The 25,480-nt window shown below is 47.0% G+C and overlaps 1 protein-coding gene across 3 annotated transcripts in view; it reads left to right on the top strand.

The window, feature by feature from the left end:
• The window catches only part of LOC139372986 (tudor domain-containing protein 3-like), a 54,840-nt gene extending 30,081 nt beyond the window's left edge, over positions 1 to 24,759 (top strand). For 2 of the 3 annotated variants that reach the window (XM_071112895.1, XM_071112897.1), the window contains exons 11-15: positions 10,788 to 11,613; positions 13,551 to 14,076; positions 15,692 to 15,817; positions 16,535 to 16,670; positions 24,284 to 24,759. In XM_071112895.1, the coding sequence (XP_070968996.1) occupies positions 10,788 to 11,613; positions 13,551 to 14,076; positions 15,692 to 15,817; positions 16,535 to 16,645 (1,589 nt within the window). In that variant the 3' untranslated portion in view covers positions 16,646 to 16,670; positions 24,284 to 24,759. The remainder of the gene's footprint in view (positions 1 to 10,787; positions 11,614 to 13,550; positions 14,077 to 15,691; positions 15,818 to 16,534; positions 16,671 to 24,283) is intronic. The other variant, XM_071112896.1, reaches the window with a different exon arrangement.
• Positions 24,760 to 25,480: the final 721 nt, after the last annotated feature.

Here is a 25,480-nt window from a genome sequence, read left to right as displayed (position 1 = left end):
TTCATAGTCTCTAGTCCTCTAGTCCTGTCTCTGGTGTTATAGTCTCTGGTGTTATAGTCTCTGGTGTTATAGTCTCTGGTGCCGTAGTCCTGTCTCTGGTGCTGTTGTCCTGTCTCTGGTGTTAATGTCTCTGGTGTTATAGTCTCTGGTGCTGTAGTCCTGTCTCTGGTGTTATAGTCTCTGGTGGTATAGTCTCTGGTGCTGTAGTCCTGTCTCTGTAGTCTCTGGTGCTGTAGTCTCTGGTGCTGTAGTCTCTGGTGCTGTAGTCTCTGGTGCTGTAGTCCTGTCTCTGGTGCTGTAGTCTCTGGTGCTGTAGTCTCTGGTGCTGTAGTCTATGGTGTTATAGTCACTGATGTTATAGTCTCTGGTGCTGTAGTCTCTGGTGCTGTAGTCTCTGGTGCTGTAGTCTCTGGTGCTGTAGTCCTGTCTCTGGTGCCGTAGTCCTGACTCTGGGGCTGTAGTCCTGTCTCTGGTGTTAATGTCTCTGGTGTTATAGTCTCTGGTGCTGTAGTCTCTGGTGCTGTAGTCTCTGGTGCTTTAGTCCTGTCTCTGGTGCTGTAGTCCTGTCTCCGGTGCTGTAGTCTCTGGTGCTGTAGTCTCTGGTGCTGTAGTCCTGTCTCTGGTACTGTAGTCTCTGGTGCCGTAGTCATGTCTGTGGTGCCGTAGTCCTGTCTCTGGTGTTATAATCTCTGGTGTTATAGTCTCTGGTGCTGTAGTCTCTGGTGCTGTAGTCCTGTCTCTGGTGCTGTAGTCCTGTCTCTGGTGCCGTAGTCCTGACTCTGGGGCTGTAGTCCTGTCTCTGGTGTTAATGTCTCTGGTGTTATAGTCTCTGGTGCTGTAGTCCTGTCTCTGGTGCTGTAGTCTCTGGTGCTGTAGTCTCTGGTGCTGTAGTCCTGTCTCTGGTACTGTAGTCTCTGGTGCCGTAGTCATGTCTCTGGTGCCGTAGTCCTGTCTCTGGTGTTATAGTCTCTGGTGCTGTAGTACTGCATCTGATGCTGTAGTCTCTGGTGCCGTAGTCCTGTCTCTGGTGATGTAGTCTCTGGTGCTGTAGTCTCTGGTGCTGTAGTCTCTGGTGCTGTAGTCTCTGGTGCTGTTGTCTCTGGTGCCATCGTCCTGTCTCTGGTGCTGTAGTCCCATGTGCTGTAGTCTCTGGTGCTGTAGTCCCTGGTGCTCTAGTCTCTGGTGCTGTAGTCCTGTCTCTGGTGCTGTAGTCTCTGGTGCTGTAGTCTCTGGTGCTGTAGTCCTGTCTCTGTTGCTGTAGTCTCTGGTGCTCTAGTCTCTGGTGCTGTAGTCCTGTCTCTGGTGCTGTAGTCTCTGGTGCTGTAGTCTCTGGTGCTGTAGTCCTGTCTCTGGTGCTGTAGTCTCTGGTGCTGTAGTCTCTGGTGCTGTAGTCTCTGGTGCTGTAGTCTCTGGTGCCGTCGTCCTGTCCTCTCCTCTGGTGGTCACAGTGAGGAGCCAGGCCAGATGGTCTGTGTCTCTCTACAGAGGGTATTAATCTGTATAAAACAGTGCTGCCGTTAGTTAAGTCTCTGACATCATCAGTGTGTAGGCATGGCGACAAACTGACATATGGTTCACCACAGAGCGGGAAATGGACACAGTCAACAGAGAGGGATGGGTTTCATTTCCTGCCTTTCATGAGGGGAAGTTACCGTTTGATGTTCGGGCTCATTTCAAGTATTGAGACGTTGGAAACCAGAGTTTGGGATCATTTTTACTGAACTCTGGCAAAGACTTTAGTTTCTGCCTTCTTTGTTTTAAAAAGATAGTATATAATGACGTTTGTTTTGATTTGTTTCTCAGGTCTCCAATTAAAAGACCGTATGTAGAACGTACTAAGCATGTCTGTGACACGTTAGGGATGTGACCAATGGACAATGTTGCTTAACGTTTAATCTGCATTTTTTTTTACAAATCATTTTCTGTTAAAACTATACAAAAAAAAATCTGAAAATTCCACCTCAATTTACAATTTGCAGAGAAATGGTCCTATTAGTTCACGATGCAGAATAATTAATTCACGATGGAGAATAATGGTCCTATTAGTTCACAATCAATCAATCAAATCAATCAAATTTATTTTATATAGCCCTTCGTACATCAGCTGATATCTCAAAGTGCTGTACAGAAACCCAGCCTAAAACCCCAAACAGCAAGCAATGCAGGTGAAGAAGCACGGTGGCTAGGAAAAACTCCCTAGAAAGGCCAAAACCTAGGAAGAAACCTAGAGAGGAACCAGGCTATGTGGGGTGGCCAGTCCTCTTCTGGCTGTGCCGGGTGGAGATTATAACAAAACATGGTCAAGATGTTCAAATGTTCATAAATGACCAGCATGGTCGAATAATAATAAGGCAGAATAGTTGAAACTGGAGCAGCAGCACAGTCAGGTGGACTGGGGACAGCAAGGAGTCATCATGTCAGGTATTCCTGGGGCATGGTCCTAGGGCTCAGGTCCTCCGAGAGAGAGAAAGAAAGAGAGAATTAGAGAGAGCATATGTGGGATGGCCAGTCCTCTTCTGGCTGTGCCGGGTGGAGATTATAACAGAACATGGCCAAGATGTTCAAATGTTCATAAATGATCAGCATGGTCGAATAATAATAAGGCAGAACAGTTGAAACTGGAATGCAGTTATAATGCAGAATAATGCTAATGCATAATAATAATTATGCAGAATAATGGTCCTATTAGTTCACAATGCAGAATAATTAATTCACGATGCAGAATAATTCATTCACGATGCAGAATAATGGTCCTATTAGTTCACAATGCAGAATAATGGTCCTATTAGTTCACAATGCAGAATAATTAATTCACGATGCAGAATAATTCATTCACGATACAGAATAATGGTCCTAATAAGGACCTCTAGGGACAGACGGTGAAGTTCTATCTCCCTCAGTCAGACAGTGAAATCTCCCTCAGTCAGACAGTGAAATCTCCCTCAGTCAGACAGTGAAATCTCCCTCAGTCAGACAGTGAAATCTCCCTCAGTCAGACAGTGAAATCTCCCTCAGTCAGACAGTGAAATCTCCCTCAGTCAGACAGTGAAATCTCCCTCAGTCAGAAAGTGAAATCTCCCTCAGTCAGACAGTGAAATCTCCCTCAGTCAGACAGTGAAGTTCTATCTCCCTCAGACAGACAGTGAAGTTCTATCTCCCTCAGTCAGACAGTGAAATCTCCCTCAGTCAGACAGTGAAGTGAAATCTCCCTCAGTCAGAAAGTGAAATCTCCCTCAGACAGTGAAATCTCCCTCAGTCAGACAGTGAAATCTCCCTCAGTCAGACAGTGAAGTTCTATCTCCCTCAGACAGACAGTGAAGTTCTATCTCCCTCAGACAGACAGTGAAATCTCCCTCAGTCAGACAGTGAAGTGAAATCTCCCTCAGTCAGAAAGTGAAATCTCCCTCAGACAGTGAAATCTCCCTCAGTCAGACAGTGAAATCTCCCTCAGTCAGACAGTGAAGTTCTATCTCGCTCAGACAGACAGTGAAGTTCTATCTCCCTCAGTCAGACAGGGAAATCTCCCTCAGTCAGACAGTGAAATCTCCCTCAGTCAGACAGTGAAATCTCCCTCAGTCAGACAGTGAAATCTCCCTCAGTCAGACAGTGAAATCTCCCTCAGTCAGACAGTGAAATCTCCCTCAGTCAGACAGTGAAATCTCCCTCAGTCAGACAGTGAAGTTCTATCTCCCTCAGACAGACAGTGAAGTTCTATCTCCCTCAGTCAGACAGTGAAATCTCCCTCAGTCAGACAGTGAAGTGAAATCTCCCTCAGTCAGAAAGTGAAATCTCCCTCAGACAGTGAAATCTCCCTCAGTCAGACAGTGAAATCTCCCTCAGTCAGAAAGTGAAATCTCCCTCAGTCAGACAGTGAAATCTCCCTCAGTCAGAAAGTGAAATCTCCCTCAGTCAGACAGTGAAATCTCCCTCAGTCAGACAGTGAAATCTCCCTCAGTCAGACAGTGAAATCTCCCTCAGTCAGACAGTGAAATCTCCCTCAGTCAGACAGTGAAATCTCCCTCAGTCAGACAGTGAAATCTCCCTCAGTCAGACAGTGAAATCTCCCTCAGTCAGACAGTGAAATCTCCCTCAGTCAGACAGTGAAATCTCCCTCAGTCAGAAAGTGAAATCTCCCTCAGCCAGAAAGTGAAATCTCCCTCAGTCAGAAAGTGAAATCTCCCTCAGTTAGACAGTGAAATCTCCCTCAGTCAGACAGTGAAATCTCCCTCAGTCAGAAAGTGAAATCTCCCTCAGTCAGACAGTGAAGTTCTATCTCCCTCAGTCAGACAGTGAAATCTCCCTCAGTCAGACAGTGAAATCTCCCTCAGTCAGACAGTGAAATCTCCCTCAGTCAGACAGTGAAGTTCTATCTCCCTCAGTCAGACAGTGAAATCTCCCTCAGTCAGAAAGTGAAATCTCCCTCAGTCAGACAGTGAAATCTCCCTCAGTCAGACAGTGAAATCTCCCTCAGTTAGACAGTGAAATCTCCCTCAGTCAGACAGTGAAATCTCCCTCAGTCAGAAAGTGAAATCTCCCTCAGTCAGACAGTGAAATCTCCCTCAGTCAGACAGTGAAGTTCTATCTCGCTCAGACAGACAGTGAAGTTCTATCTCCCTCAGTCAGACAGGGAAATCTCCCTCAGTCAGACAGTGAAATCTCCCTCAGTCAGACAGTGAAATCTCCCTCAGTCAGACAGTGAAATCTCCCTCAGTCAGACAGTGAAATCTCCCTCAGTCAGACAGTGAAATCTCCCTCAGTCAGACAGTGAAATCTCCCTCAGTCAGACAGTGAAGTTCTATCTCCCTCAGACAGACAGTGAAGTTCTATCTCCCTCAGTCAGACAGTGAAATCTCCCTCAGTCAGACAGTGAAGTGAAATCTCCCTCAGTCAGAAAGTGAAATCTCCCTCAGACAGTGAAATCTCCCTCAGTCAGACAGTGAAATCTCCCTCAGTCAGAAAGTGAAATCTCCCTCAGTCAGACAGTGAAATCTCCCTCAGTCAGAAAGTGAAATCTCCCTCAGTCAGACAGTGAAATCTCCCTCAGTCAGACAGTGAAATCTCCCTCAGTCAGACAGTGAAATCTCCCTCAGTCAGACAGTGAAATCTCCCTCAGTCAGACAGTGAAATCTCCCTCAGTCAGACAGTGAAATCTCCCTCAGTCAGACAGTGAAATCTCCCTCAGTCAGACAGTGAAATCTCCCTCAGTCAGACAGTGAAATCTCCCTCAGTCAGAAAGTGAAATCTCCCTCAGCCAGAAAGTGAAATCTCCCTCAGTCAGAAAGTGAAATCTCCCTCAGTTAGACAGTGAAATCTCCCTCAGTCAGACAGTGAAATCTCCCTCAGTCAGAAAGTGAAATCTCCCTCAGTCAGACAGTGAAGTTCTATCTCCCTCAGTCAGACAGTGAAATCTCCCTCAGTCAGACAGTGAAATCTCCCTCAGTCAGACAGTGAAATCTCCCTCAGTCAGACAGTGAAGTTCTATCTCCCTCAGTCAGACAGTGAAATCTCCCTCAGTCAGAAAGTGAAATCTCCCTCAGTCAGACAGTGAAATCTCCCTCAGTCAGACAGTGAAATCTCCCTCAGTTAGACAGTGAAATCTCCCTCAGTCAGACAGTGAAATCTCCCTCAGTCAGAAAGTGAAATCTCCCTCAGTCAGACAGTGAAATCTCCCTCAGTCAGACAGTGAAGTTCTATCTCGCTCAGACAGACAGTGAAGTTCTATCTCCCTCAGTCAGACAGGGAAATCTCCCTCAGTCAGACAGTGAAATCTCCCTCAGTCAGACAGTGAAATCTCCCTCAGTCAGACAGTGAAATCTCCCTCAGTCAGACAGTGAAATCTCCCTCAGTCAGACAGTGAAATCTCCCTCAGTCAGACAGTGAAATCTCCCTCAGTCAGACAGTGAAGTTCTATCTCCCTCAGACAGACAGTGAAGTTCTATCTCCCTCAGTCAGACAGTGAAATCTCCCTCAGTCAGACAGTGAAGTGAAATCTCCCTCAGTCAGAAAGTGAAATCTCCCTCAGACAGTGAAATCTCCCTCAGTCAGACAGTGAAATCTCCCTCAGTCAGAAAGTGAAATCTCCCTCAGTCAGACAGTGAAATCTCCCTCAGTCAGAAAGTGAAATCTCCCTCAGTCAGACAGTGAAATCTCCCTCAGTCAGACAGTGAAATCTCCCTCAGTCAGACAGTGAAATCTCCCTCAGTCAGACAGTGAAATCTCCCTCAGTCAGACAGTGAAATCTCCCTCAGTCAGACAGTGAAATCTCCCTCAGTCAGACAGTGAAATCTCCCTCAGTCAGACAGTGAAATCTCCCTCAGTCAGACAGTGAAATCTCCCTCAGTCAGAAAGTGAAATCTCCCTCAGCCAGAAAGTGAAATCTCCCTCAGTCAGAAAGTGAAATCTCCCTCAGTTAGACAGTGAAATCTCCCTCAGTCAGACAGTGAAATCTCCCTCAGTCAGAAAGTGAAATCTCCCTCAGTCAGACAGTGAAGTTCTATCTCCCTCAGTCAGACAGTGAAATCTCCCTCAGTCAGACAGTGAAATCTCCCTCAGTCAGACAGTGAAATCTCCCTCAGTCAGACAGTGAAGTTCTATCTCCCTCAGTCAGACAGTGAAATCTCCCTCAGTCAGAAAGTGAAATCTCCCTCAGTCAGACAGTGAAATCTCCCTCAGTCAGACAGTGAAATCTCCCTCAGTTAGACAGTGAAATCTCCCTCAGTCAGACAGTGAAATCTCCCTCAGTCAGAAAGTGAAATCTCCCTCAGTCAGACAGTGAAATCTCCCTCAGTCAGACAGTGAAATCTCCCTCAATCAGACAGTGAAATCTCCCTCAGTCAGACAGTGAAATCTCCCTCAGTCAGACAGTGAAGTTCTATCTCCCTCAGACAGACAGTGAAGTTCTATCTCCCTCAGTCAGACAGTGAAATCTCCCTCAGTCAGACAGTGAAATCTCCCTCAGTCAGACAGTGAAATCTCCCTCAGTCAGACAGTGAAATCTCCCTCAGTCAGACAGTGAAATCTCCCTCAGTCAGACAGTGAAATCTCCCTCAGTCAGACAGTGAAATCTCCCTCAGTCAGACAGTGAAATCTCCCTCAGTCAGACAGTGAAATCTCCCTCAGTCAGACGGTGAAGTTCTATCTCCCTCAGTCAGACAGTGAAATCTCCCTCAGTCAGACGGTGAAGTTCTATCTCCCTCAGTCAGACAGTGAAATCTCCCTCAGTCAGACAGTGAAATCTCCCTCAGTCAGACAGTGAAATCTCCCTCAGTCATATCCCCTTGAAAGCACCTCTGCTTCGGTATGTTTGTTTGTCTGTTAAGTGTACAACGACAGCTTTTTAAAATGCCCAAACCAAACGTTCTCTGGAGAGTCGAAGCGCCCGCTGAACGGGTATTCTACTTGTCTGTAAAGGAAGGTCGCTTCTGAAGTGGGACTAACGTCCATCACGAGGCTTCCAGAACTGTCCAATCAAATTCATCTTGAGCTGCCTGTGGGATAAACAATCGTACAGCTTGCCTGCCGCCTGCCGCCTGCTCACAGACCAATCTTTACATCTGGTTAAATACCATGACTTGCCAATTTCATTTATTTTATTTCACCTTTTATTTAACCAGGTAGGCTAGTTGAGAACACCTTTATTTAACCAGGTAGGCTAGTTGAGAACACCTTTATTTAACCAGGTAGGACAGTTGAGAACAGCTTTATTTAACCAGGTAGGCCAGTTGAGAACACCTTTATTTAACCAGGTAGGACAGTTGAGAACAGCTTTATTTAACCAGGGAGGCTAGTTGAGAACACCTTTATTTAACCAGGTAGGCTAGTTGAGAACACCTTTATTTAACCAGGTAGGCTAGTTGAGAACACCTTTATTTAACCAGGTAGGCTAGTTGAGAACACCTTTATTTAACCAGGTAGGCTAGTTGAGAACACCTTTATTTCACCAGGTAGGCCTAGTTGAGAACACCTTTATTTAACCAGGTAGGCCAGTTGAGAACACCTTTATTTAACCAGGTAGGCTAGTTGAGAACACCTTTATTTCACCAGGTAGGCAAGTTGAGAACACCTGTATTTAACCAGGTAGGCTAGTTGAGAACACCTTTATTTAACCAGGTAGACTAGTTGAGAACACCTTTATTTAACCAGGTAGGCTAGTTGAGAACACCTTTATTTAACCAGGTAGGCTAGTTGAGAACACCTTTATTTAACCAGGTAGGCTAGTTGAGAACACCTTTATTTAACCAGGTAGGCCTAGTTGAGAACACCTTTATTTAACCAGGTAGGCTAGTTGAGAACACCTTTATTTAACCAGGTAGGCCTAGTTGAGAACACCTTTATTTAACCAGGTAGGCCAGTTGAGAACACCTTTATTTAACCAAGTAGGCCAGTTGAGAACACCTTTATTTAACCAGGTAGGCCAGTTGAGAACAAGTTCTCATTTACAACTGCAACCTGGCCAAGATAAAGCAAAGCAGTGCGACAAAAACAACAACACAGAGTTACACATGGAGTAAACAAACATAAAAACAACAACACAGAGTTACACATGGAGTAAACAAACATAAAAACAACAACACAGAGTTACACATGGAGTAAACAAACATAAAAACAACAACACAGAGTTACACATGGAGTAAACAAACATAAAAACAACAACACAGAGTTACATAAACAAACGTACAGTCAATAACACAATAGAAAACTCTGTTTATTCACTGTGTTCAAATGTAGTAAGGAGACATTTAGTAGACTGAAAATACTTCTTCCTCTAGGAATCGCCTCCTGACATTCAGTATTTTTGAAAACGGAGACTGATTAGTTGCCGTACTTCCGAGAACACAAACACTCACATCTTTTCATAGCGAGCTAGAGAGGTGGGGAAGAGAGAGGGCAGGGGCACAGAGACAGACAGAACAGCTAGAGAGGTGGGGAAGAGAGAGGGGAGGGGCACAGAGACAGACAGAACAGCTAGAGAGGTGGGGAAGAGAGAGGGGAGGGGCACAGAGACAGACAGAACAGCTAGAGAGGTGGGGAAGAGAGAGGGCAGGGGCACAGAGACAGACAGAACAGCTAGAGAGGTGGGGAAGAGAGAGGGCAGGGGCACAGAGACAGACAGAACAGCTAGAGAGGTGGGGAAGAGAGAGGGGAGGGGCACAGAGACAGACAGAACAGCTAGAGAGGTGGGGAAGAGAGAGGGCAGGGGCACAGAGACAGACAGAACAGCTAGAGAGGTGGGGAAGAGAGAGGGGAGGGGCACAGAGACAGACAGAACAGCTAGAGAGGTGGGGAAGAGAGAGGGGAGGGGCACAGAGACAGACAGAACAGCTAGAGAGGTGGGGAAGAGAGAGGGGAGGGGCACAGAGACAGACAGAACAGCTAGAGAGGTGGGGAAGAGAGAGGGGAGGGGCACAGAGACAGACAGAACAGCTAGAGAGGTGGGGAAGAGAGAGGGCAGGGGCACAGAGACAGACAGAACAGCTAGAGAGGTGGGGAAGAGAGAGGGGAGGGGCACAGAGACAGACAGTCAGAACCGTGCACTAGGCCTGTCTATCAGTATAGGCAGGTCAGTCACCAGACAGACAGAACCGTGCACTAGGTCTATCTATCAGTATAGTCAGGTCAGCCACCAGACAGACAGACAGAACCGTGCACTAGGTCTATCTATCAGTATAGTCAGGTCAGTCACCAGACAGACAGTCAGAACCGTGCACTAGGTCTATCTATCAGTATAGTCAGGTCAGTCACCATACAGACAGTCAGAACCATGCACTAGGTCTATCTATCAGTATAGGCAGGTCAGACACCAGACAGACAGACAGAACCGTGCACTAGGCCTGTCTATCAGTATAGACAGGTCAGCCGCCAGACAGACAGAACCGGGCACTAGGTCTATCTATCAGTATAGGCAGGTCAGACACCAGACAGTCAGAACCGTGCACTAGGTCTATCTATCAGTATAGTCAGGTCAGACAGACAGACAGAACCGAGCACTAGGTCTATCTATCAGTATAGGCAGGTCAGACACCAGACAGACAGTCAGAACCGGGCACTAGGTCTATCTATCAGTATAGTCAGGTCAGTCACCAGACAGACAGAACCGTGCACTAGGTCTATCTATCAGTATAGGCAGGTCAGACACCAGACAGACAGTCAGAACCGAGCACTAGGTCTATCTATCAGTATAGGCAGGTCAGACACCAGACAGACAGTCAGAACCGTGCACTAGGTCTATCTATCAGTATAGACAGGTCAGTCACCAGACAGACAGTCAGAACCGTGCACTAGGTCTATCTATCAGTATAGTCAGGTCAGTCACCAGACAGACAGAACCGTGCACTAGGTCTATCTATCAGTATAGGCAGGTCAGACACCAGACAGAACCGTGCACCAGGTCTATCTATCAGTATAGACAGTTCAGCCACCAGACAGACAGAACCGTGCACTAGGTCTATCTATCAGTATAGTCAGGTCAGACACCAGACAGAACCGTGCACTAGGTCTATCTATCAGTATAGGCAGGTCAGACACCAGACAGAACCGTGCACTAGGTCTATCTATCAGTATAGGCAGGTCAGACACCAGACAGAACCGTGCACTAGGTCTATCTATCAGTATAGGCAGGTCAGACACCAGACAGAACCGGGCACTAGGTCTATCTATCAGTATATCGTATATCTATCGGCAAACAAAAACTACTTTTTGTGTATCCAATTTTTTACGTTTAAACATTCACACCTGTGTGTGTGTGTGTGTGTGTGTGTGTGTGTGTTCTCTCTGGGTTTCTCCTCCAGAGCCAAAGAGCCAGTCCTCCCAGAGGCATCACGAGGGTAAGATGTCGTTCCCTCCTAACAGCCAGTCCCAGGACAGGTACCCCCAACGCAGCGACAGCCGTAACGACAGGTCAGACGGGAGGAACGACTGGTCCAGGAATGACAGATCACGGAAGGAGAGAAACGAGAGGAACGACAGAACAGACTTCAGGAACGACAGGAACGACAGACCACCTCGTTTCCAGAGGGATAGTGACAAGGATTTCCCTAAACCTGGACACGACCCCTCCATCGCCACATCCACCCCTTCCCCAGCCCCGGCTCCAGCAGGAAGCCGGCAGGGCCAGGAGAGAGCCCAGGACAGAGGCCAGGAAAGGGGCCAGACACAGGAGAAGGCCCCTCCTGGAGGTGGAGGAGGGTCAGAGAGGTGGAGAGAGGCCCAGCATGAGAGACAAACAGCCAGGGAGGCCAGAGGACAGACATCAGTGTTCTGCCCTGCTGCTACGTACCCCGCCCCCGGCCAGCGGAACAGAGAACCCAGTGACGGAACCCAGGGGGATTCTTCTGGTTCTAGAACCTTCCAGCAGGGAATCAGAGTAGGTTCTAGTTCTGGTTCCGGAGGGTTCCAGAACCAAAGTCGGAGAGAGCAGCACTCGGTACCCGATCTGTCGTTTAATAAGAGAGGAGGAGGAGGAGGAGGAGGAGGAGGAGGAGGAGGAGGGATGAAGCAGGACAACGGACCTGCACCAGCTGCCTCTAAACCAGGCCAGCACCAGACAGAGTTCAGTTCTAACTGTGTATCAGAACCTAAAGGGGTCCAGAGGTCTGACAGCGGAACAGACAACAGGTATGGATACTGGATTAGACTTGATTGTGAACGTCGTCTCATCAAATCAAATCACATTTTTATTGATCACATACACATGGTTAGCAGATGCTATTGGTCACATACACATGGTTAGCAGATGTTATTGATCACAGGGTTAGCAGATGTTATTGATCACATACACACGGTTAGCAGATGTTATTGATCACATACACATGGTTAGCAGATGTTATTGGTCACATACACACGGTTAGCAGATGTTATTGGTCACACGGTTAGCAGATGTTATTGATCACAGGGTTAGCAGATGTTATTGATCACATACACATGGTTAGCAGATGCTATTGATCACATACACATGGTTAGCAGATGTTATTGATCACATACACATGGTTAGCAGATGTTATTGATCACATACACATGGTTAGCAGATGTTATTGATCACACGGTTAGCAGATGTTATTGATCACATACACACGGTTAGCAGATGTTATTGATCACATACACACGGTTAGCAGATGTTATTGATCACATACACATGGTTAGCAGATGTTATTGGTCACATACACACGGTTAGCAGATGTTATTGATCACATACACATGGTTAGCAGATGTTATTGGTCAGATACACACGGTTAGCAGATGTTATTGATCACATACACATGGTTAGCAGATGTTATTGATCACATGGTTAGCAGATGTTATTGATCACAGGGTTAGCAGATGTTATTGATCACAGGGTTAGCAGATGTTATTGATCACATACACATGGTTAGCAGATGTTATTGATCACACGGTTAGCAGATGTTATTGGTCACATGGTTAGCAGATGTTATTGGTCACATGGTTAGCAGATGTTATTGGTCACATACACACGGTTAGCAGATGTTATTGATCACATACACACGGTTAGCAGATGTTATTGATCACATACACATGGTTAGCAGATGTTATTGATCACATACACCCGGTTAGCAGATGTTATTGGTCACATGGTTAGCAGATGTTATTGATCACATACACATGGTTAGCAGATGTTATTGATCACATACACCCGGTTAGCAGATGTTATTGGTCACACGGTTAGCAGATGTTATTGATCACATGGTTAGCAGATGTTATTGGTCACATGGTTAGCAGATGTTATTGGTCACATACACACGGTTAGCAGATGTTATTGATCACATGGTTAGCAGATGTTATTGGTCACATACACACGGTTAGCAGATGTTATTGATCACATGGTTAGCAGATGTTATTGGTCACATACACACGGTTAGCAGATGTTATTGATCACATACACACGGTTAGCAGATGTTATTGATCACATACACCTGGTTAGCAGATGTTATTGGTCACATACACATGGTTAGCAGATGTTATTGATCACATACACATGGTTAGCAGATGTTATTGGTCAGATACACATGGTTAGCAGATGTTATTGGTCAGATACACATGGTTAGCAGATGTTATTGGTCATATACACACGGTTAGCAGATGTTATTGATCACATACACATGGTTAGCAGATGTTAATGAGAGTGTAGCGAAATACTTGTGCTTCTAGTTCTGACAATGCAGTAATAACCAACGAGTAATCTAACAATTCCACAACTACTACCTTATACACACAAGTGTAAAGGAATGAATAAGAATATGTACATATAAATATATGAATGAGTGATGGTGCAGAACGGCATAGGCAAGATGCAGTAGATGGTATAGAGGACAGTATATACATATGAGATGAGTAATGTAGGGTATGTAAACATTATATTAAGTGGCATTGTTTGAATGGATACTTGATTAGACTTGATTATGAATGTCGTCTCATTGTCAATGTCATCCATGTTTATGAATACAACGTGCGAGAGTTGACTGTTTTCTAATGTGTGTGCAGTGCCAACGAAGAAAGGTGCATTCTGGGATGTGCAGTAACGTTGTGTTGTATTGTAGAGCTGAGCCCAACAGCAGACGGAGAGGAGGAGGGGGGAAGTCACACAGGGAAAGGCCCAATTCTGACAACTTTGACCGTTACCGGGACAACGGACCGTCTAACTCTTCAACGTCGTGGGCGGGGCAAGAGAAGGACTGTAGCGCCGGGACGCAGGACTGGGGCGTGTCCCGTGGCGAGTCTCGTCCAGTGAAAGGCCAAGTGGGCAGCGGCCCAGGCACGGGGCCACACCTCCAAAACGGTGACTCGTCCACGGAACACCGGACAGGGACAATCAAACAACAGAACTACTCCTCTGGTCCCGCCCCCAGGGAGAGGGAGGAGCCACACAACAGGAACAGCACTAACCCCGCCCATAACAACTCCAACACCGCCCCTAAGAAGAGAACGGGGCAGGTCAAAGGGCAGAGGTCAGACCAGAGGTCAGACCAGGGGCAGGTTGGGACCATGGAGCCTGCAGTGGCTCAAGGCCTGGGGAACTTGAAACCAGGAGACCAGGTTCTAGCGCTCTACTGGGAAGACAACAAGGTACAACTATATTAACACTGTAGTTATGGTTAGATAGATGGGAGTCATAGTTAGATAGATGGGAGTCATGGTTAGGTAGATGGGTGTCATGGTTAGATAGATGGGAGTCATAGTTAGATAGATGGGAGTCATGGTTAGATAGATGGGAGTCATGGTTAGATGGGAGTCATGGTTAGATAGATGGGAGTCATGGTTAGATAGATGAGAGTCATGGTTAGATAGATGGGAGTCATAGTTAGATAGATGTGAGTCATGGCTAGATAGATGGGAGTCATAGTTAGATAGATGGGAGTCATGGTTAGATTGATGGGAGTCATAGTTAGATAGATGGAAGGACAATCAACTATATTAACACTGGAGTCATGGTTAGATAGATGGGAGTCATGGTTAGATAGATGGGAGTCATGGTTAGATAGATGGGAGTCATGGTTAGATAGATGGGAGTCATGGTTAGATAGATGAGAGTCATGGTTAGATAGATGGGAGTCATAGTTAGATAGATGTGAGTCATGGCTAGATAGATGGGAGTCATGACTAGATAGATGTGAGTCATGGCTAGATAGATGGGAGTCATGGCTAGATAGATGGGAGTCATGGCTAGATAGATGGGAGTCATGGCTAGATAGATGGGAGTCATAGTTAGATAGATGGGAGGACAATCAACTATATTAACACTGGAGTCATGGTTAGATAGATGGGAGTCATGGTTAGATAGATGGGAGTCATGGTTAGATAGATGGGAGTCATAGTTAGATAGATGGGAGTCATGGTTAGATAGATGGGAGTCATGGTTAGATAGATGGGAGTCATAGTTAGATAGATGGGAGTCATGGCTGTGTGTAATGACACCTCTGTGTGTAGTTCTACAGGTCCAGGATAGATGCTGTGTGTAATGACACCTCTGTGTGTAGTTCTACAGGTCCAGGATAGATGCTGTGTGTAATGACACCTCTGTGTGTAGTTCTCACAGGTCCAGGATAGATGCTGTGTGTAATGACACCTCTGTGTGTAGTTCTACAGGTCCAGGATAGATGCTGTGTGTAATGACACCTCTGTGTGTAGTTCTCACAGGTCCAGGATAGATGCTGTGTGTAATGACACCTCTGTGTGTAGTTCTACAGGTCCAGGATAGATGCTGTGTGTAATGACACCTCTGTGTGTAGTTCTACAGGTCCAGGATAGATGCTGTGTGTAATGACACCTCTGTGTGTAGTTCTACAGGTCCAGGATAGATGCTGTGTGTAATGACACCTCTGTGTGTAGTTCTCACAGGTCCAGGATAGATGCTGTGTGTAATGACACCTCTGTGTGTAGTTCTACAGGTCCAGGATAGATGCTGTGTGTAATGACACCTCTGTGTGTAGTTCTCACAGGTCCAGGATAGATGCTGTGTGTAATGACACCTCTGTGTGTAGTTTTACAAGTCCAGGATAGATGCTGTGTGTAATGACACCTCTGTGTGTAGTTCTACAGGTCCAGGATAGATGCTGTGTATAATGACACCTCTGTGTGTAGTTCTACAGGTCCAGGATAGATGCTGTGTATAATGACACCTCTGTGTGTAGTTCTATAGGTCCAGAATAGATGCTGTGTGTAATGACACCTCTGTGTGTAGTTCTACAGGTCCAGGATAGATGCTGTTCATCCCTCTGGTCTCACGGCCGTCGTGGTCTTCACTGAGTATGGAAACTGTGAGGAGGTCCTTCTACACAACATCAGACCGGTCAGCACGGACTTCTGGGTAAGTATCTATGGGAGTACAGTTGCTCTGTCTCGACTCACCTTTCCACGATCCCTCACGTCCTCTTTCCTCTCCAGCTTCTCAAACCGTATTGGAGCAGAATGTCCAAGGCCCCCACCCCTAGTCCGTCGTCTCTGATGGGTTTTAGAGAAAGAGGAGAGGAAAAGAGGATGTGAGGAAACGAGGAAAGACTCATTGAGAATGAGCCTTCGTTCTACCTAATAGAAAGGCCTTGGTTGCGTCTAAGATGGCGCCTCATATTCAGGTGTGAATACACAGACTGATACAACGTGGGTTTAGCCTTCAGGAAGGTCAGCTGCTCTAATATCATCTCATAAACCAGCCTCAGTGTCTTTAGTCCAGAGGGCAGATCTAGGATCAGGTCCTGCCTGTCAGAACGGCAGAGGGAGGGAGGGAGGGAGGGAGGGAGGGAGGGAGGGAGGGAGGGAGGGAGGTAGCCTAGTGGTTAGAGCGTTGGACTAGTAACCGAAAGGTTGCAAGTTCAAATCCCCGAGCTGACAAGGTACAACTCTGTCGTTCTGCCCCTGAACAGGCAGTTAACCCACTGTTCCTAGGCCGTCATTGAAAATAAGAATTTGTTCTTAACTGACTTGCCTAGTTAAATAAAGATAAACATTAATAAATAAATAATAATAGAATCGTATTCAGTATGATTGAATAAACAAACAAACTGATGGTCTGTATGTGTGGCGGCAGAAGGAAGAGGAGGGGCTAGAGTACCGGCGCGGGGGAGACGGGCAGCCTAGGACCACCACGAGGACGCGGCCCACGGTCCAGTATTACCAGCCGCCCAGGGCCAGGGACTGACTGACCACATCATGACTGAGTTACGGTACAGACACAACACCTGGACACTACATGACTGAGTTACGGTACAGACAGGTTACACCTGGACACTACATGACTGAGTTACGGTACAGACAGGTTACACCTGGACACTACATGACTGAGTTACGGTACAGACACAACACCTGGACACTACATGACTGAGTTACGGTACAGACACAACACCTGGACACTACATGACTGAGTTACGGTACAGACACAACACCTGGACACTACATGACTGAGTTACGGTACAGACACAACACCTGGACACTACATGACTGAGTTACGGTACAGACACAACACCTGGACACTACATGACGGAGTTACGGTACAGACACAACACCTGGACACTACATGACTGAGTTACAGTACAGACACAACACCTGGACACTACATGACTGAGTTACGGTACAGACACAACACCTGGACACTACATGACTGAGTTACTGTACAGACAGGTTACACCTGGACACTACATGACTGAGTTACAGTACAGACAGGTTACACCTGGACACTACATGACTGAGTTACGGTACAGACACAACACCTGGACACTACATGACTGAGTTACGGTACAGACAGGTTACACCTGGACACTACATGACTGAGTTACGGTACAGACACAACACCTGGACACTACATGACTGAGTTACGGTACAGACACAACACCTGGACACTACATGACTGAGTTACGGTACAGACAGGTTACACCTGGACACTACATGACTGAGTTACGGTACAGACACAACACCTGGACACTACATGACTGAGTTACAGTACAGACAGGTTACACCTGGACACTACATGACTGAGTTACTGTACAGACAGGTTACACCTGGACACTACATGACTGAGTTACGGTACAGACAGGTTACACCTGGACACTACATGACTGAGTTACGGTACAGACACAACACCTGGACACTACATGACTGAGTTACGGTACAGACAGGTTACACCTGGACACTACATGACTGAGTTACGGTACAGACACAACACCTGGACACTACATGACTGAGTTACGGTACAGACACAACACCTGGACACTACATGACTGAGTTACGGTACAGACACAACACCTGGACACTACATGACTGAGTTACGGTACAGACACAACACCTGGACACTACATGACTGAGTTACGGTACAGACACAACACCTGGACACTACATGACTGAGTTACGGTACAGACACAACACCTGGACACTACATGACTGAGTTACGGTACAGACAGGACACTACATGACTGAGTTACGGTACAGACACAACACCTGGACACTACATGACTGAGTTACGGTACAGACACAACACCTGGACACTACATGACTGAGTTACGGTACAGACAGGTTACACCTGGACACTACATGACTGAGTTACGGTACAGACACAACACCTGGACACTACATGACTGAGTTACGGTACAGACAGGTTACACCTGGACACTACATGACTGAGTTACGGTACAGACACAACACCTGGACACTACATGACTGAGTTACGGTACAGACACAACACCTGGACACTACATGACTGAGTTACGGTACAGACACAACACCTGGACACTACATGACTGAGTTACGGTACAGACACAACACCTGGACACTACATGACTGAGTTACAGTACAGACAGGTTACACCTGGACACTACATGACTGAGTTACGGTACAGACAGGTTACACCTGGACACTACATGACTGAGTTACAGTACAGACAGGTTACACCTGGACACTACATGACTGAGTTACGGTACAGACACAACACCTGGACACTACATGACTGAGTTACGGTACAGACAGGTTACACCTGGACACTACATGACTGAGTTACGGTACAGACACAACACCTGGACACTACATGACAGAGTTACGGTACAGACAGGTTACACCTGGACACTACATGACTGAGTTACGGTACAGACACAACACCTGGACACTACATGACTGAGTTACGGTACAGACAGGTTACACCTGGACACTACATGACTGAGTTACGGTACAGACACAACACCTGGACACTACATGACTGAGTTACGGTACAGACAGGTTACACCTGGACACTACATGACTGAGTTACGGTACAGACACAACACCTGGACACTACATGACTGAGTTACGGTACAGACACAACACCTGGACACTACATGACTGAGTTACGGTACAGACACAACACCTGGACACTACATGACTGAGTTACGGTACAGACACAACACCTGGACACTACATGACTGAGTTACGGTACAGACACAACACCTGGACACTACATGACTGAGTTACGGTACACACACAACACCTGGACACTACATGACTGAGTTACTGTACAGACACAACACCTGGACACTACATGACTGAGTTACGGTACACACACAACACCTGGACACTACATGACTGAGTTACTGTACAGACACAACACCTGGACACTACATGACTGAGTTACGGTACAGACACAACACCTGGACACTACATGACTGAGTTACGGTACAGACACAACACCTGGACACTACATGACTGAGTTACGGTACAGACACAACACCTGGACACTACATGACTGAGTTACGGTACAGACAGGTTACACCTGGACACTACATGACTGAGTTACGGTACAGACACAACACCTGGACACTACATGACTGAGTTACAGTACAGACACAACACCTGGACACTACATGACTGAGTTACGGTACAGACAGGTTACACCTGGACACTACATGACTGAGTTACGGTACAGACAGGTTACACCTGGACACTACATGACTGAGTTACGGTACAGACACAACACCTGGACACTACATGACTGAGTTACGGTACAGACAGGTTACACCTGGACACTACATGACTGAGTTACGGTACAGACACAACACCTGGACACTACATGACTGAGTTACGGTACAGACAGGTTACACCTGGACACTACATGACTGAGTTACGGTACAGACACAACACCTGGACACTACATGACTGAGTTACGGTACAGACACAACACCTGGACACTACATGACTGAGTTACGGTACAGACACAACACCTGGACACTACATGACTGAGTTACGGTACAGACAGGTTACACCTGGACACTACATGACTGAGTTACGGTACAGACACAACACCTGGACACTACATGACTGAGTTACGGTACAGACAGGTTACACCTGGACACTACATGACTGAGTTACGGTACAGACACAACACCTGGACACTACATGACAGAGTTACGGTACAGACAGGTTACACCTGGACACTACATGACTGAGTTACGGTACAGACACAACACCTGGACACTACATGACTGAGTTACGGTACAGACAGGTTACACCTGGACACTACATGACTGAGTTACGGTACAGACACAACACCTGGACACTACATGACTGAGTTACGGTACAGACAGGTTACACCTGGACACTACATGACTGAGTTACGGTACAGACACAACACCTGGACACTACATGACTGAGTTACGGTACAGACACAACACCTGGACACTACATGACTGAGTTACGGTACAGACACAACACCTGGACACTACATGACTGAGTTACGGTACAGACAGGTACAGACACAACACCTGGACACTACATGACTGAGTTACGGTACAGACACAACACCTGGACACTACATGACTGAGTTACGGTACAGACAGGTTACACCTGGACACTACATGACTGAGTTACGGTACAGACACAACACCTGGACACTACATGACTGAGTTACGGTACAGACAGGTTACACCTGGACACTACATGACTGAGTTACGGTACAGACACAACACCTGGACACTACATGACAGAGTTACGGTACAGACAGGTTACACCTGGACACTACATGACTGAGTTACGGTACAGACACAACACCTGGACACTACATGACTGAGTTACGGTACAGACAGGTTACACCTGGACACTACATGACTGAGTTACGGTACAGACACAACACCTGGACACTACATGACTGAGTTACAGTACAGACAGGTTACACCTGGACACTACATGACTGAGTTACGGTACAGACACAACACCTGGACACTACATGACTGAGTTACGGTACAGACACAACACCTGGACACTACATGACTGAGTTACGGTACAGACACAACACCTGGACACTACATGACTGAGTTACGGTACAGACACAACACCTGGACACTACATGACTGAGTTACGGTACAGACACAACACCTGGACACTACATGACTGAGTTACGGTACAGACAGGTTACACCTGGACACTACATGACTGAGTTACGGTACAGACACAACACCTGGACACTACATGACTGAGTTACGGTACAGACAGGTTACACCTGGACACTACATGACTGAGTTACGGTACAGACACAACACCTGGACACTACATGACTGAGTTACGGTACAGACAGGACACTACATGACTGAGTTACGGTACAGACACAACACCTGGACACTACATGACTGAGTTACGGTACAGACACAACACCTGGACACTACATGACTGAGTTACGGTACAGACACAACACCTGGACACTACATGACTGAGTTACGGTACAGACACAACACCTGGACACTACATGACTGAGTTACGGTACAGACACAACACCTGGACACTACATGACTGAGTTACGGTACAGACAGGTTACACCTGGACACTACATGACTGAGTTACATGACGGTACAGACACAACACCTGGACACTACATGACTGAGTTACGGTACAGACAGGTTACACCTGGACACTACATGACTGAGTTACGGTACAGACACAACACCTGGACACTACATGACTGAGTTACGGTACAGACAGGTTACACCTGGACACTACATGACTGAGTTACGGTACAGACAGGTTACACCTGGACACTACATGACTGAGTTACGGTACAGACACAACACCTGGACACTACATGACTGAGTTACAGTACAGACACAACACCTGGACACTACATGACTGAGTTACAGTACAGACACAACACCTGGACACTACATGACTGAGTTACGGTACAGACACAACACCTGGACACTACATGACTGAGTTACGGTACAGACACAACACCTGGACACTACATGACTGAGTTACGGTACAGACACAACACCTGGACACTACATGACTGAGTTACGGTACAGACACAACACCTGGACACTACATGACTGAGTTACGGTACAGACACAACACCTGGACACTACATGACTGAGTTACGGTACAGACACAACACCTGGACACTACATGACTGAGTTACTGTACAGACAGGTTACACCTGGACACTACATGACTGAGTTACAGTACAGACAGGTTACACCTGGACACTACATGACTGAGTTACAGTACAGACACAACACCTGGACACTACATGACTGAGTTACGGTACAGACACAACACCTGGACACTACATGACTGAGTTACGGTACAGACAGGTTACACCTGGACACTACATGACTGAGTTACGGTACAGACAGGTTACACCTGGACACTACATGACTGAGTTACGGTACAGACACAACACCTGGACACTACATGACTGAGTTACGGTACAGACACAACACCTGGACACTACATGACTGAGTTACGGTACAGACACAACACCTGGACACTACATGACTGAGTTACGGTACAGACACAACACCTGGACACTACATGACTGAGTTACTGTACAGACAGGTTACACCTGGACACTACATGACTGAGTTACGGTACAGACACAACACCTGGACACTACATGACTGAGTTACGGTACAGACAGGTTACACCTGGACACTACATGACTGAGTTACGGTACATGAAGGGTTACACATGGACACTACATGACTGAGTTACGGTACAGACACAACACCTGTCCCCCTGGCCAGGTAAACACTATAGCAGTTTAGTCCCAAATGGCCCTCTGTTTCCTTGATAGTGCGCTACTGTTGACCAGATTGCTATGGGTTAGTCCTACGGGTCCTGGTCTATGGGTTAGTCCTACGGGTCCTGGTCTATGGGTTAGTCCTACGGGTCCTGGTCTATGGGTTAGTCCTACGGGTCCTGGTCTATGGGTTAGTCCTACGGACCCTGGCCTATGGGTTAGTCCTACGGGCCCTGGTCTATGGGTTAGTCCTACGGGTCCTGGTCTATGGGTTAGTCCTACGGGTCCTGACCTATGGGTTAGTCCTACGGGCCCTGGTCTATGGGTTAGTCCTACGGGCCCTGGTCTATGGGTTAGTCCTACGGGCCCTGGCCTATGGGTCCTGGTCTATGGGTTAGTCCTACGGGCCCTGGTCTATGGGTTAGTCCTACGGTTCCTGGTCTATGGGTTAGTCCTACGGGCCCTGGTCTATGGGTTAGTCCTACGGGTCCTGGTCTATGGGTTAGTCCTACGGGCCCTGGTCTATGGGTTAGTCCTACGGGCCCTGGTCTATGGGTTAGTCCTACGGGTCCTGGTCTATGGGTTAGTCCTACGGGTCCTGGTCTATGGGTTAGTCCTACGGGTCCTGGTCTATGGGTTAGTCCTACGGGCCCTGGTCTATGGGTTAGTCCTACGGGTCCTGGTCTATGAGTTAGTCCTACGGGCCCTGGTCTATGGGTTAGTCCTACGGGCCCTGGTCTATGGGTTAGTCCTACGGGTCCTGGTCTATGGGTTAGTCCTACGGGTCCTGGTCTATGGGTTAGTCCTACGGGTCCTGGTCTATGGGTTAGTCCTACGGGCCCTGGTCTATGGGTTCGTCCTACGGGCCCTGGTCTATTGATCAGTCCTACGGGTCCTGGTCTATGGGTTAGTCCTACGGGTCCTGGTCTATGGGTTCGTCCTACGGGCCCTGGTGTAAAGTAGTGTACTGTATTGGAAATGTAGTGCTATTTTGGACGCATGTCCCGTTCTGAGAACCACCCCGCTGACCCGTTCACACTAGACCCTCCTTCCCTCCCTCCCTCCCTCCCTCCCCCCACTCCACACAGTTAGTCAGTAGCTAGCCTGAGGGCCTTATCGTCAAGTAAACAGCCCCCAGAGAGCAGACAGCAGCCGTTACCGCGGTTACCAGCGCTACGTCACGATAATATGATAGGTAAGGTTTGTGTGTTTTATTGACAGAAAGATTGTTTTACTCCCCAAGGCTGGATTGATCTTGGTTCAAAGCAGTGTGAACTGAACACAGGGTTGATGAGGTGATCTGATGAACTGAACACGGGGTTGATGAGGTGATCTGATGAACTGAACACGGGGTTGATGAGGTGATCTGATGAACTGAACACAGGGTTGATGAGGTGATCTGATGAACTGAACACAGGGTTGATGTTGGTTTGATGAGGTGATCTGATGAACTGAACACGGGGTTGATGAGGTGATCTGATGAACTGAACACAGGGTTGATGTTGGTTTGATGAGGTGAACACAGGGTTGATGATGGTTTGATGAGGTGAACACAGGGTTGATGTTGGTTTGATGAGGTGAACACAGGGTTGATGTTGGTTTGATGAGGTGAACACAGGGTTGATGTTGGTTTGATGAGGTGAACACAGGGTTGATGTTGGTTTGATGAGGTGAACACAGGGTTGATGTTGGTTTGATGAGGTGAACACAGGGTTGATGTTGGTTTGATGAGGTGAACACAGGGTTGATGTTGGTTTGATGAGGTCATCTGATGAACTGACAGTCTGTCTGTTTCTTTTTTCCCCCCCTCAGACGGAGTCCACAAAGGATCCCAGAGGTCGACGCATCTGACCTCAAAAAAACCACATCTTTCTTCTCTCGGGGGTTGCAAAATTCCCGCGACTTTCCCAGGTTTTTTCCCAGAAATCCCTGTTTTGGAGGATTCCACGTCCTTATTGTTCCCTCCTGATTCCACAGAATCGTTCAACTGTGGATTTCTGAAAAACAGACTTTTGGGAAAGTTAGTGGGATTTTTTTTGCAGGCCTTCTCTCCTCTTCACCAAATACACGATGACTGACTCTTCCTCTGTGTCTTCCTCTGTGTTCACTTTGTGTCTCCATATCAAGAAGTGTGAAACATTCAGGAAAAGGAATTGGAATTGTTGCTCAAAAAAGAGGCTGACAACGAGGACTCTAGCTAACAGACTTTGTAAAGCGCACAGCCGCTGTACACGGGGAAGATTTGTAAAATAGTTTATTATTAGACGAATAAAAATACTGCTCCTGTATTTCTCTGCTTTTTATTTGTCTGATTTGAAATCTGTTGTCCAATGAACTGTCTCATGTTGCACCCTTATTGTCTCAGTCCGTGTGTTCCTGTCTGACAGCTCAGTCTGTTACTACAGTCCGTGTGTTCCTGTCTGACAGCTCAGTCTGTTACTACAGTCCGTGTGTTCCTCTCCTCTCTCTGACAGCTCAGTCTGTTACTACAGTCCATGTGCTCCTGTCTGACAGCTCAGTCTGTTACTACAGTCCGTGTGTTCCTGTCTGACAGCTCAGTCTGTTACTACAGTCCATGTGTTCCTGTCGGACAGCTCAGTCTGTTACTACAGTCCGTGTGTTCCTGTCTGACAGCTCAGTCTGTTACTACAGTCCATGTGTTCCTGTCTGACAGCTCAGTCTGTTACTACAGTCCATGTGTTCCTGTCTGACAGCTCAGTCTGTTACTACAGTCCATGTGTTCCTGTCTGACAGCTCAGTCTGTTACTACAGTCCGTGTGTTCCTGTCTGACAGCTCAGTCTGTTACTACAGTCCATGTGTTCCTGTCTGACAGCTCAGTCTGTTACTACAGTCCGTGTGTTCCTGTCTGACAGCTCAGTCTGTTACTACAGTCCGTGTGTTCCTGTCTGACAGCTCAGTCTGTTACTACAGTCCATGTGTTCCTGTCTGACAGCTCAGTCTGTTACTACAGTCCATGTGTTCCTGTCTGACAGCTCAGTCTGTTACTA

This window comes from Oncorhynchus clarkii, chromosome 18 (assembly GCF_045791955.1).
Source record: "Oncorhynchus clarkii lewisi isolate Uvic-CL-2024 chromosome 18, UVic_Ocla_1.0, whole genome shotgun sequence".
NCBI classification, from domain to species: domain Eukaryota; kingdom Metazoa; phylum Chordata; class Actinopteri; order Salmoniformes; family Salmonidae; genus Oncorhynchus; species Oncorhynchus clarkii.
The sequence above is the reverse complement of the archived record's forward strand: the minus strand, read 5'-3'. Positions and strand labels throughout refer to the sequence as shown.